General features: G+C 39.8%; 1 protein-coding gene across 9 annotated transcripts in view; it reads right to left on the bottom strand.

The window, feature by feature from the left end:
- Positions 1-12,224, bottom strand: part of syt1a (synaptotagmin Ia) — a 194,288-nt gene that overhangs the window by 36,973 nt on the left and 145,091 nt on the right. For all 9 annotated transcript variants that reach the window (XM_046072082.1, XM_046072088.1, XM_046072080.1 and 6 more), the window contains one exon: positions 3,743-3,946. In XM_046072082.1, the coding sequence (XP_045928038.1) occupies positions 3,743-3,917 (175 nt within the window). In that variant the 5' untranslated portion in view covers positions 3,918-3,946. The remainder of the gene's footprint in view (positions 1-3,742; positions 3,947-12,224) is intronic.

Here is a 12,224-nt window from a genome sequence, read left to right as displayed (position 1 = left end):
TGAGACAAATTAAAACTCTGATGGGATTTTTTGTATTTTTCCTTTAGCTTTACCTTAAGCCACACCACAAAGTCTTTTAGTATTATAATCAGTCATATCTTCTGTATTTCGATCAGCTGTATGCCACTTTTGTCAGTCTACACCAAAAGTGAAAGACACTGTGGTCAGTCCCAAAAGAGTTTTACTCCCCAAAATCCCAAAAGTCAGTCTCAGAGTGCACAAGAAAAAGGGGTACGTGCTGTAGTGACACAGCAGCAAATGATAACATGCGTCACTTTGAGGTTAACTCAGGAGGGAAAACAGAAGTCAATTCAGTACTTCCTGGCTGGTGTCTGGATTTTTGTCAAATACATTTTTTTATCAAATGGATTAAGAAGACTGTACCAGATTACAATGCAAGTTTCAAGTGTTCTTAGCTTAAATAAGGCCAAATATAACTGATTGCTCCACTAGAAGGAGAAAAAACCACTAACTTTAAATTGAAGCAAAACTTTTACCATAATGGCACGTTTTAGTTCAGTTTTAAGAAACCCGAGATTTTAAGACATAGTAGTTTATGTACAGAGTTGTTAAGGACCAGATCTTTTTGTAGATTGTTAATGTTTGATGGTGCCTTTGGCTGCATAAAAGCATACAGCCCAAAAAACAAAAGGGGGAAAAAAAGAAATGAACTCCATTATTTATTTCCCTGAAATGTCAATCGCTTGTCTGTTATTTGGAGTAATGGCTGGTGGAGCCAGCAGTCATGGATCAAACAGGCTCTGTGTTCAGAGGTTAATTGTTATCGGGAAGTAAAGCCTTGGGTGTTTAGAAAACTTACTAAGAAATTCAATACTGGTTTCCTTGGAGGCATTCTTTCTGCGCAATGAGAAGTCACAATATGGTTTAGTGCGATTACATAGTCGGACTCCAGTGTGTGTGTGTGTCACAGTGTGCATGCTCATGTTTCTGTAGAAGTGCAAGGCTTGATCGTTCACAAACTGATTAGTAACACACATTTTGTGCAACACAATCTTCTTGATTTAATGATCACTTTTGCATCTGATTGCCTTTGTTGCAGTGCGTCCATTTCCCTACTTTTCTCTACTTCTTCAGACATTGTTCATGTGTTATTTTGTTTAGTGTGTTTATCTCGAATCTTTTCTAATGCGAGGATTTGCTGCTTTTCTTGTTTTTTGAGTGTCTTTGGGTTTTGTACTGTTGGTCAGACAAAACAAGCAATTTAAAGACCTCGAGCTCTGGGAACTCATAATGGACATTTTTCACTATTTTCTGACATTAAATAATTAATGACTAGCAATTAACAGATAAATTGTAAAATAATACCTAATTAGTTGCAGCCCTACAGCGCAAATAGAATCTGAATACCAGAAGAAAACCATCTCTTCATGAATAAATCAAACTAGAATAAGCAGGGGTCAGATTGTAAAAAGAGTGTAAAATATGCCTATAAACATATTTTTCCTTGAAACATGCTTAGAATAGCTAAAGTAAAAAAGCAAGATTGGTAAATTCAGATAGGAATAAAGTCTGCTGATACCTGCTCTCTTGAGCTATCAGTCAACAGATAGGGCAGAGGCAATATCCCCTGTGTCGAGATGTGTCTTGCAGATCCTGATTGACAGAAATTTAGCAACATGTTAGGCCAGTGTGAGTCCCAGGCGACCAGCCTCAAAGCCTGTGGGGCTTAAACTGGGCTATACGGCCAACAGAAAACTTGGGCATACAGCAGCAAGCAGCATTAGCGAGCTGCTCCTCTCGCATATTCCAGACAGTATCGATATTCCACGAAGTAAACAAGTCTTGGGGCATTCATCATCAGCTTGGCAGCACTGGGGAGCAAACTCAGTGCTTTTGATTGAGGGCATGGGGTGAGAAAACAGTAATTTTAAACTACGTACAACTGACAGGCTTTTTTGGGAAGCTCTCAGATAACTTTTCTGCCTATGGTAAACAAAACAAGCCTCTAAATGACAGCATCAAAGTTGAAAGGCAATAATGAATTGTCTATTTGACTTCTAAAAGGTAAAAAGTTGTCAGGCTTGGGCTAGTTGTGTAGGAATAGCAATACATTTCAGTGACAGACATTCAGTGCTGAGCCAAAGGGGATATCAACCTCAGCAGCCCCATAATGGAATCACAATACTGAACCTTGCTGATCCTATTCACCCACCCTCTGCACCAAAGCACCCTTTCAAAATCCAAATGCAAAATGAAAATGTCTTCAAGCCTGCGTGGAAGCTAAAGCTAAATCTCACCTGTCAAAACCATGAGTTTATCTGAATATAAAATTGGGTCTTTTATTTTGGTACATTTGCAACTTGGTACAAATAAACCTTCCTCTGAGTACTGTACTGTACTACTAATACTGACTCCCTGTACTATTCAATATGTGGAAAGGGCAATATGACTGCTGGTGTCATTTGTGTCTTTGCTGAAGAAATAGGACTTCTCTTCTACAGGAGCCATTTCCTGCTGCGAGAATTACTTCCACATGAGCCTGTGGATGTATCTATATTAAGATTACTGCTGAATGAAAAAAAAAAAATCTTGGATCTCCAGGCAGTGCTTTATCCTGGATTACACAATGACAACCATACTGTCATATACTTAATACTGCAAAATCCTCCAGGCAAAAACATTTAAGTATAAGTTTTAGTTTGGAAGGTTTGGTGATAAAAGTGAAACAGAAAAACGGAAAATATAAAAGCTAATAATTTTGCAATGTATCATGTCTAGCACTTATTATTATTGTTGCCAGATGTTTATTCTCCACTTAAAATGCAATTACATCTGTCAGAAAATAACTAAGTAACACAATTCCATCTGAGCCATTCAATGCATGAAATACTTGAATTTGTTGTTGTTTCAAGCAACAAAATGAAAGACACAATAAATCATTTGTTATTCACTGTTATTCTTTGTCAAAGGTCATGGGTAAAACTCACGTTTTGTGACTTGTGCGTCATGAACAGAAGTTCACTCACAAACACAGCTGATTCATTTTTGAGTCACGGTTACACCAGAAATCATGCTGAATGCATTAAATGTTTTTGTCGTGTTGGATTATCAGAGAGAGTCATCCTAGATGCATGACGTGTAATTGTAAAGCTTTTTTATTTTAAATATTCACAGTCTTAAAGTCTTCGTACTCCTGCTGTTGGATGAGATGGATGTACTTCTGACTGAATTTTCGCTGTGTGCTGCTTGAAATGTTAAATGTTCATCTTCCTTGGCTTGTTGGGTAGTTCACCACACCTGTAATCATGCAGCCTAACAGCGCACTTTATCAGAGGTATAACATGTTTTTTTCCCATCTGTTTTTTTATGAGAGAAATTCTCTTGATGCGTCCCACATGCATATGTTTTAGTATTATCTACACCCCAATAACCTGACTAAATCATCACGTGGTTGTTGCATAAAACTCCATATTAATCTCAATTCACTGATTCATTGTCTAGTGAAAAATGTCACAACAAATGGCATCACAATTTCTCAGAATCCAAGGTGGCATGAAATTGAACGGCTAGCATCACCCTACAGGTCAGAGATATAGAAAGGGACGAGCGGATGCACGGTCTAAGAAAACCAGCAAATATTAAATGTTAAAAGACTGGAAGCAGTGACTTTTTGTGACATAAATGATTAGTAATTATCAGAACTAATAATCCTGAAATTCATTTTTGTTTCAGTTCTAAACTTGTCCTACTTTATACTGAAGGAGAAAGAACACACACTTACATGGGATTTTGTTCAGCTCATTCATGAACTTGTCCTTCAGCTTGGAAAAGGCCTCGTCCTTCTCACCAGTGCCCGGGCCGGTCATATTGGTGGTGTTGGCGCCAGCTGTGGCGGAGGAGGCGTTGGTGGGCTCAGGCGCCGCTGCTGCCAGTGCTTCCCTTCGACTCTCATCCATCGTGGCGATGCTGGGACGCCAGGCAGATGCTGGACAAGGGGAGAAAGAGAGAACAGAGTGGGTCAGATTTCTCTTTTTTTGTTTTTGTTGTTTTGCCACTGTGACAGATGCATGTCAGAGGCAGCGCGCTCGCATTGTCAGATGACTGAGCAGACACAGTTCGTGTGAGCAGCTGCTGGCTCAGCCTCGGTAAACATCAGCTGGGGTCCAGAATGAATTGGCCAGCACACTGAATTCAGAACAAAGCTACTCACTCGTTGCTTAAACTCCAGATTAGCATCACAGAGCAGAGACAAAATTATTATTTATTAGTCTCATACAGCACAAGCAGTAATTCTGGCTTAATTGAAACAATGTGCTTTTACAAGTCAACCAAAAGTACAGCAAATAATGTTGCCATGCAGAGAAGAAAACTCATCCACTATCTTATCACACCATGCTCTTTGTACACAACAGGTGTATTTATTTTACATGCTCGTCTTTTATGAGGGGGAAGAAGTACCGCTTATATTAACATGTGGTTTGTGTTTGCCAACTCATTCTCATTCCCGGGTCGTCAAAAAACGACACTTTGTCAACGCCCCTCATCCTCTCATACAGACAGACATGGTAGCCTACCCTTTAGCGTCTGTATGAGATGCCTTTTTAACATGTGGTTAATGTTGTGAAATCTAGTTTGGTTTAGGCCCCAAAACTACTCAGTTAGGTTTAGGAAAAGATCATGGTTTGGGTAAAGATAAGTACGTTACGTGACGTAAGGGACCTGGGGCTGTATTACAGAAACTTCCTAACCAGCAGATCCTATCCTAACTGCTTGGTAACCATGGTGATGAGGGTTAGGAACTGATTTAGGAAAAAGGCCATTACAGATTAATAGTTCCTAAGTCAATATTCCTTTCCTAACTTTAGATAAGGAAAGTGTAGTACAGAGGCATCCTAACTTCGTAAAATCTAAAATAAACTCTCCTAGAACTGTTAAACTGTCCTAACGTTTACTTTTCCACCAGGTAGCGTTTGCTAATTCGTTTAATCCACATGGTTGCTCTTTAATTGCTTTTACAAAATCAACAAAATGTCAACAGGCGGAACTTAATTCTACCGATGTGTTTGTTGACAAAACACTTGTTAGTAGAAAGGCTGTAGGCGATGTAACGCTAGATAATATCTCATTTGGCCTATATAACATAATGTAAAGGCTTGATGTAACAAAAAGATCCTAATGCAAGTCTTTGATAGGAGGAGATCGTTAAATTCAAGAAATACATGAAAAACATGATGACGTTAGCCCACAGCCTTTATTATTAGCCTATTATTAGCCTTTTTTTTTTGAACCATCATTATTAACTTTCAGAAGAGTACCCTACGGGTTTCTGCCGGGGTCAGTGAGGGAGCACAGGAGGAGCCACCAGCGGTTTCATCTGCTCTTTGGACACAACAGTTGCCGGTGTCTTTATTTCACTGTAAATGGACTTATTTTCTTTTTGACAGCATCAGAGCTCCGCTGGATGCCGGACTGTGTCCGCTATTTTAGCCCACTCTCTATCTTTAATCTCCCAAGTTAAGCGTTATGTGGATTTGGATTTCTCGACGGAGGTTAACAACACCTCTAAGTCATGTTTAATTTAAAAAACGACCAAAAACCAGCGATTAAAAGCCGTTTAGCTTGGTGAGATGAGAAAAGTGGCATCGGTTGCTAGGTAACAGACATAAAAGTTGATAACAGATGTTGGATTGAGTATTTAAGATTTCCTAACCTGAGATAAGATAGTACTTAGGATCCTAGGATAGGATTCCTAAGGTTTGTTAGGATTTGGTTCTGTAATACCAAATTGAGAAAAATCCTATCTTAGACTCTTTCTTAGAACTTTCTGTAATATTGCTCCTGATGTGTAAGTCCATTAATGTAAGTCAAGTAATGTAAGTCATGTACGTAACGTTATGTAACTTTAAATAAGTACTGTAAACTGTTCACACGGGACACAACTCTCAGTCTTAAGCAAACTGAGTAAACAATTATGTAATTGAAGAAAACTAATAATCTTTTTTTATGCATAAAACTGCATGTGTGAAATGTGGAGGCTGACAAAAATTGATGTAATTGTAAGGATATTAAGGTTAATTTATTTTTGACAGGAAAAAGTATTGACGATGATAACAGTTAAAGCGTGTTGTTATTTACCATGCATAACTGACTGTTAGCTAGCACAAGCATCTTTCCTTTGTATTCCAGTGTTGTGTACTACTTAATATCATCACACAGTCTGGATAAACTGCAACCAATCTACTGCAGACAGGAAGTATCCACTCTTTCTGTGCAGGTTGTAATTTGGCTCTGTCACCATAGCAATCGAAGAGGATAATGGCATACTCAAGTTGTACACAGTGAAGGTTGATGGCCTAATTCTCCGTCTGTGCCACAGTACAGTGCTCATTAAACTCATATTTTCCCTATTTTTACTATTGTTTCCTAAAGGGCATTGCACTGGTGCCAACAGAAATACATTTAAAGGTTCCTATGTAATTGAAAAGTCCAAATGTAACCCTCAGAATGGTCTCCAATAATATCCGTTTCTAAACCTCAAAGAGTTGAGAACAAAATGCGGTGGCAATTCATCCTAATATAATCTTCAAAAACATGAAGGAAAATAAATCAGAGAGCTGAAGCCCAATTTATGTTTCTTTGAATGTATAATGAATAATAAGGTTTGCAAAAGCAGCGAGACACTTTAGACTGAAATACAGCTGAGATTTCTCTCAATATTTGTGCAGTTTACTATCTGGGTACTTTTGGGGAAACTTTCTTTGGGTATTTTGTTCTGCTGAACGTATCTAAAAGGGAATGTACTACTTTTTTTATTAGCTTCACAATACTTTATAGGAAAAAAACTACTATGGTCTACTGTTGGCCAGTGTGCAGCTCCACTTGAGTACTTTTCCCTTATTTACTTGATGATCATTGAGGGATGATCATTTGTTATTCTCTGTAGTCTTCGAGATTTCCCCAGCCAATCTAGGAATTCAGTATGGCAACTTTCCAACCACAACTCTGTTTCTATAAAATCTAGGTTATCTAGAACTGCTTCTGTTGAGACTGGTGCCAGCAGCAACCGCAGTCAGTGGATTTTATAAACAAAGAACATTAGTCAGTGCAAAATTGATTGGCCATTGCATACAGTGATGGGAAACTTGCATTTATTTCAGGCTGTTGCCTGGTAGTTTTATCCAAGAAGCAAAGGAGAAGGAGCCTACCTTACATATCCCCAGTTATTGCTACAAATGTGGGTAAATATTTTGACTCATAGCTGGCAGACAACACAACTTTCAAATCCAATTGTCAGTCAAAAAGCAGTGAAAATGTCTTTACCAGTGCAGTTAGACCTGATTTAATCTGACATTTGATTTATCTAAAAGTTTAATCCTAACCTTAAAAATGTGTAAAAGGTTACAAACTATGTTTAAGCACTTTGACGCTACATTGACAGTAAATATGGACTGTGGACTGTTCACAGAGATTTACTGGGATGTGCGTCAAAAAGTGTAGCAACATTAATGGACCCAAATGGTATTGTTTGGCCCTCCCCCAAGTACAGGATCAGTAGATCCTATATCTGTCAAAGAGCTGAAAGGAACATATCTCTACTTTGTCTCATATCATACAATGACCAGTGGATGTTTGATCTGTACGTCGAACAAACATACTGCTTTGAAAGTAACTAATGAACAACAAAAAGTAATATCGGGTGTGGTGGTTAGCACTGTTGCCTCACAGCAAGAAGGTCGTGGGTTCAAACCCCGGTTGCCCCGGCCTTTCTGTGTGGAGTTTGCATGTTCTCCCCGTGTCTGCGTGGGTTTTCTCCAGGTACTCCGGCTTCCTCCCACCATCCAAAGACATGCAGTCTAGGTTAATTGGCGACCCTAAATTGTCCTTAGGTGTGAGCGTGAGTGGTTGTTCGTCTATGTGTGGCCCTGCGATGGACTGGCGACCTGTCCAGGGTGTACCCCGCCTTGCGCCCGATGTCAGCTACCAGTATCAACCATCGTCATACGCTCGCGGGGGCGCGACCCTGTATGCAGGAGCGGTTGACGATGGATGGAAAAAGTAATATCAGTTTTCAAGGACATCCAACACGTAGTTGCAGTGTCCCACCAAAGGTATGGAGAATAAGATACACATGTGAATACTGACATGACATTACATGATGTAGAAATACAGAACATAAAAGAGCCAGAGAATATATGATTATTCAAACACCAGCTGAAAAGGAAGCCTCAGTCCCAACCAGCCTCACCAGAAGATGTTTCCGCAGTTGGCTTGAACATCAAGAACCCAAACATTTTGACAACTTTGAATACATAGTCTATGCTCTCGGAAAGTTTTATATACTTACAGCTACATTGACTGTACTGTGACTCATCCCATACAGTTTCTGTCTCGTTTCCTTAGTGGAAAAGTGCATGTAATGACGAGGTTTGGTTAATTTATTTTGGGTTAATATGTTCCAATTATGAGAAAACCAGGGTTTGTAAACAGACCGACAAGTCGCTCTTTCATAGGCAGACGTTGATAAGCCGTAAGGTTAGCATTATTTGCAGCAGGGCAGTCAAAACAAATCTGATTATCTGCCAGAATCTTAAAAGAACACTTATTCTAATGTCTTGGTAACACTGAATTCAGTTGTAGCAGCAAATTTAATGGCATCACGAGATGGTTACATTGTGATTTGATTGATTGATAACCCCACTGTAGCTAAACAATTTCTTAGTATATCATAGATTACTTCCAACTCTAAAATATGATGTTCAAACCAAAGCCCATTGAAGACATGAAGGAAAGAGAGGCAGAAGCTCAGGGTGCTGCTGATGTTCTGCCACCAGGCTAGCAAGAAGGATGGTCCAGTAGTTGCCAATTAAGCGGGCCAGCAGCGGCAGAACCACTAGCTGGGACAATTAACATCTGAGCCAACAGAAACCAGCAGCCTGAGCTGACAGGTAGTAAGAGACCAAATCATCTCTGGTTCAGTGCAGAGGAAGTGCCAGTGTGTGTGACAACCTGGTGCTTGGAACGTTTTTGAGAAATAAACCAGAAGAAAAACATCTGCCTACTACTGTAGTGCATATGGCTTAGCCAGGCACTCCAGTGAGCACAAGTGCTGGTGTTTGCCAAGAAAGCCTGTGAAGGATTATATCCTGGCACTGCACTAGCCACTCCAACTGATTGGACAGGTTGCATGTACAGAGTAGGGTAAGATATGAGGAATATAGTAGTAAGGATTTAGGCCTTCCAGGTGAAGTTCCTCGTAAAATGTGAGAAAAAAGCGGTTTCACACTGCATGTGTAGGGGGAGACACATGGCAATATACAATTGGCAATGAAAATGACTGTTGAAGAGGAAAAAACAAAGACAACTGCTGCCAAAAGATATAAAAATGAGGTCATGACTGTAACAAAAAGTATCAGCGGTTGTATGGCCAGTGATGTAGCAATACTGTAAATCATTTGCTCTGTTTATAACTGGGTAAGCACTGCTGCTATAGTAACAGTATCTAGTACAGTATGAATTGCTGGTTGATGATGATGGTTCACCTTTGCAACCACACTTGCATAACTGTTCAGTTGGTATGTGCAACAAAAACAAAAACACATGATAAGGAGAGTATGGATTAACAACCAGGTAAACAAACCGGTACTCACTAGTTTGAATATAGCTAGTTTTAATCGCTTGCGGAGACTGTGAGCCCAGACAGTACCTTCATGTAATTAGCACAAAAATGTTCCTTTAAGCTAAACATAATGACTTCTCATCAGTTCCTATTCTATCTTCTACGATGTTCATTCCAAACCATACAGACACATTAATAAACCAGTGGAAAATTAGTACATTTTTGACAGTGATACATGGCCTTGTTTAATTATCCTACATGTAAGTAATGGCTGATAATAGTTTACATTCATCTTCTCACACAGTTCTCTTGAAAAACAAAATGTACCTGAATTTTCAGTTGCTTCAATTTTGTACTGTGTTGTTTTATACCAGATATCACCTAGGTAAAGTAAATGTGACAAAACTTTACAAACATATTACTCTGCTTCCATTTTGTCAAAAAATCAGGACTGTAGAAATGTCACATCATGAAAACAACTGCACTAAATTGAACTAGCATCGTGCCTTCAGATGAATCAACCTGTTAAAATCCCCTGTGCATACACTGAACTCAGCAAATAAAAGCCAATTCTGACTGAGTTGCTAGCATGATGTGGAATTCACAGTCATTTCATGTATGACAGCTGCTGCTACCCAGTATACTGTGAAAGCATAATATCACTGCACTCTCCAGTTGTGATTTCAACACTTCTAACACTTGTTTAACAACATCTTTGTCTGTCACCAACAGATATTTCCAAGACAAGTCATGTGGTTAGCTGCTGCAAAAAATTACTTTCAAACAGTGAAAAAAAAATATAGTAGCTAGTATACAAAAAGTAAACCTATAATCAAAGCAGGAAAAAACACATCATTCACTAAAGATGATTGAACTTCAGGCAAAGAGTGGCAATGAACCTTCTCTTGCTGTGAACAAAGCAGGCTTTGGTTACCTCGGCCCTCTCAACCCCCACCTTTGTTGCGTGGACGCCTACGCATGTCCATGTTCGTTCAGCCTCCCTTTGGTCTCCCTTTGAAATGCTGCAAGGTTAGTGTGGGGGCTGAGCCATTGAGAGGCACGCTTGGCAGTGACAGAGATACTTCAACACAGGCGAGGACTTTTAGGGAGCACAATGATGCTCAGCAGAGTGCATGTAGGAGGCTTCTTACATAGAAAAATTATTGATTATTCTCTCGGGGGGACACATAGGCTTTCACTCAATATTTCCAAGTGTCTGATGTGAGGGACAGAAATGCAAAAACAATGTTTACCATGCTTCTACAAGGATGTGTAATTTGTGGGGAGCTATGTTTTGACAATAATTAGCCTAAAGAATTCAACAGACTATGGGCACAAATATTTATGTAAATTACACCATTTCGGTGAATTAGTTCCCTTTCAAATATGCAGATTGAGACATAATCTTCCAAGCTTTTATATCACGCATTTTTCCTTGAGACTGTGTAAGGCTGATGCATCTCAATCTCCAACCAAACTGTCAAATGGAAGACAACCAAATGTGAGCAATGTGCATGGAGGACAACCCATGGAGTCTGTTATGCCTCTCGCATCAGGCCTCACATCACTGGCAAAAATGAAACATTAATTCAGCTCATATTTGCACCTTAATGACTACTTGGCCATTCATGCATAAGATGACAACTTCGGTATTATCTTCAATGTCTGCCGCACCTCACAGCAGGCAGTCCACTTGAAGAGGCAGTCTCATTTAGAGTCGATCAGGCCTTATTCATCCTGAAACCTGAGAGTGGTGTTGACCTTTTTCCCTTTCCGAGGGCTGTCATCACTATGTAATCATACTGTATTTCCATTGCAACACAAAGTTAATATCTGCCCTGTCACTATTACGACCCACTTGGAAGACAGCTTTCAAATAATGTTGTTGTTTTTGCACAAAATGGCTGTGCTTCCCTCTTAGAGTCACACTGTGGCATGTCCTTTCCACTCTAGTGACCTTCCCATCTAGTAATCTATTAGTAAATGGGTGATCCAAGCTAAAAGAGCTGAATACTAAGTTGAGAAAAAATATTTAATATAAATTTGGGAGACACTAGAGTATCCACTTGATCTAACCTATTCTCAACTTTCACAGTCATTCCCACCTTCACTACGCTGCAGCATGCAAGACACTGCTTGTTTCCTCTTTCTTTTTTTGCTCCATCTCTTTGGAGGTGTGCCGCTCAGGTGTAAAACCCCAACCCAATTACAGGGCCGCCAGATGGCCCAGCAGGTCCCCAACCACAGTGGCAATGCTGGCACGCAGCTCCCTCCTATCACCTCTCTCTCTCGCTCTTTCCATCTTTCTCTTGTGCTCTCCCTCTCTAACTGGGTCAGCTACATTGCTCTCTACCCCCCCCCAATCTCCTCCATCATCCTTTCATGTTTTTTTCCTCCTCCCCGGTTTCCTCCACCAATTTGTCTCCCCAAACTGGGCAGTCGCAATGCTATTAACGTTACCATTTCTATAGATTAAAAAGGGGTAAAAAAAAAAACAGATACTGTTTAACAGCTAAGATGTAAACCAAAAAAGATCTTGAGTTCACATTTGGACAGCATGTTGGTATCATGTGGATTCCTCTGCTCCCCACTGGTTCCAGTTTTGGCCAGCTTTCTCAGTGTCCCGGGTGTTACATCTCATGCTGTT

Source organism: Micropterus dolomieu, linkage group LG16, assembly GCF_021292245.1.
Source record: "Micropterus dolomieu isolate WLL.071019.BEF.003 ecotype Adirondacks linkage group LG16, ASM2129224v1, whole genome shotgun sequence".
NCBI classification, from domain to species: domain Eukaryota; kingdom Metazoa; phylum Chordata; class Actinopteri; order Centrarchiformes; family Centrarchidae; genus Micropterus; species Micropterus dolomieu.
This window is presented reverse-complemented; position numbering and strand designations above follow the sequence as displayed.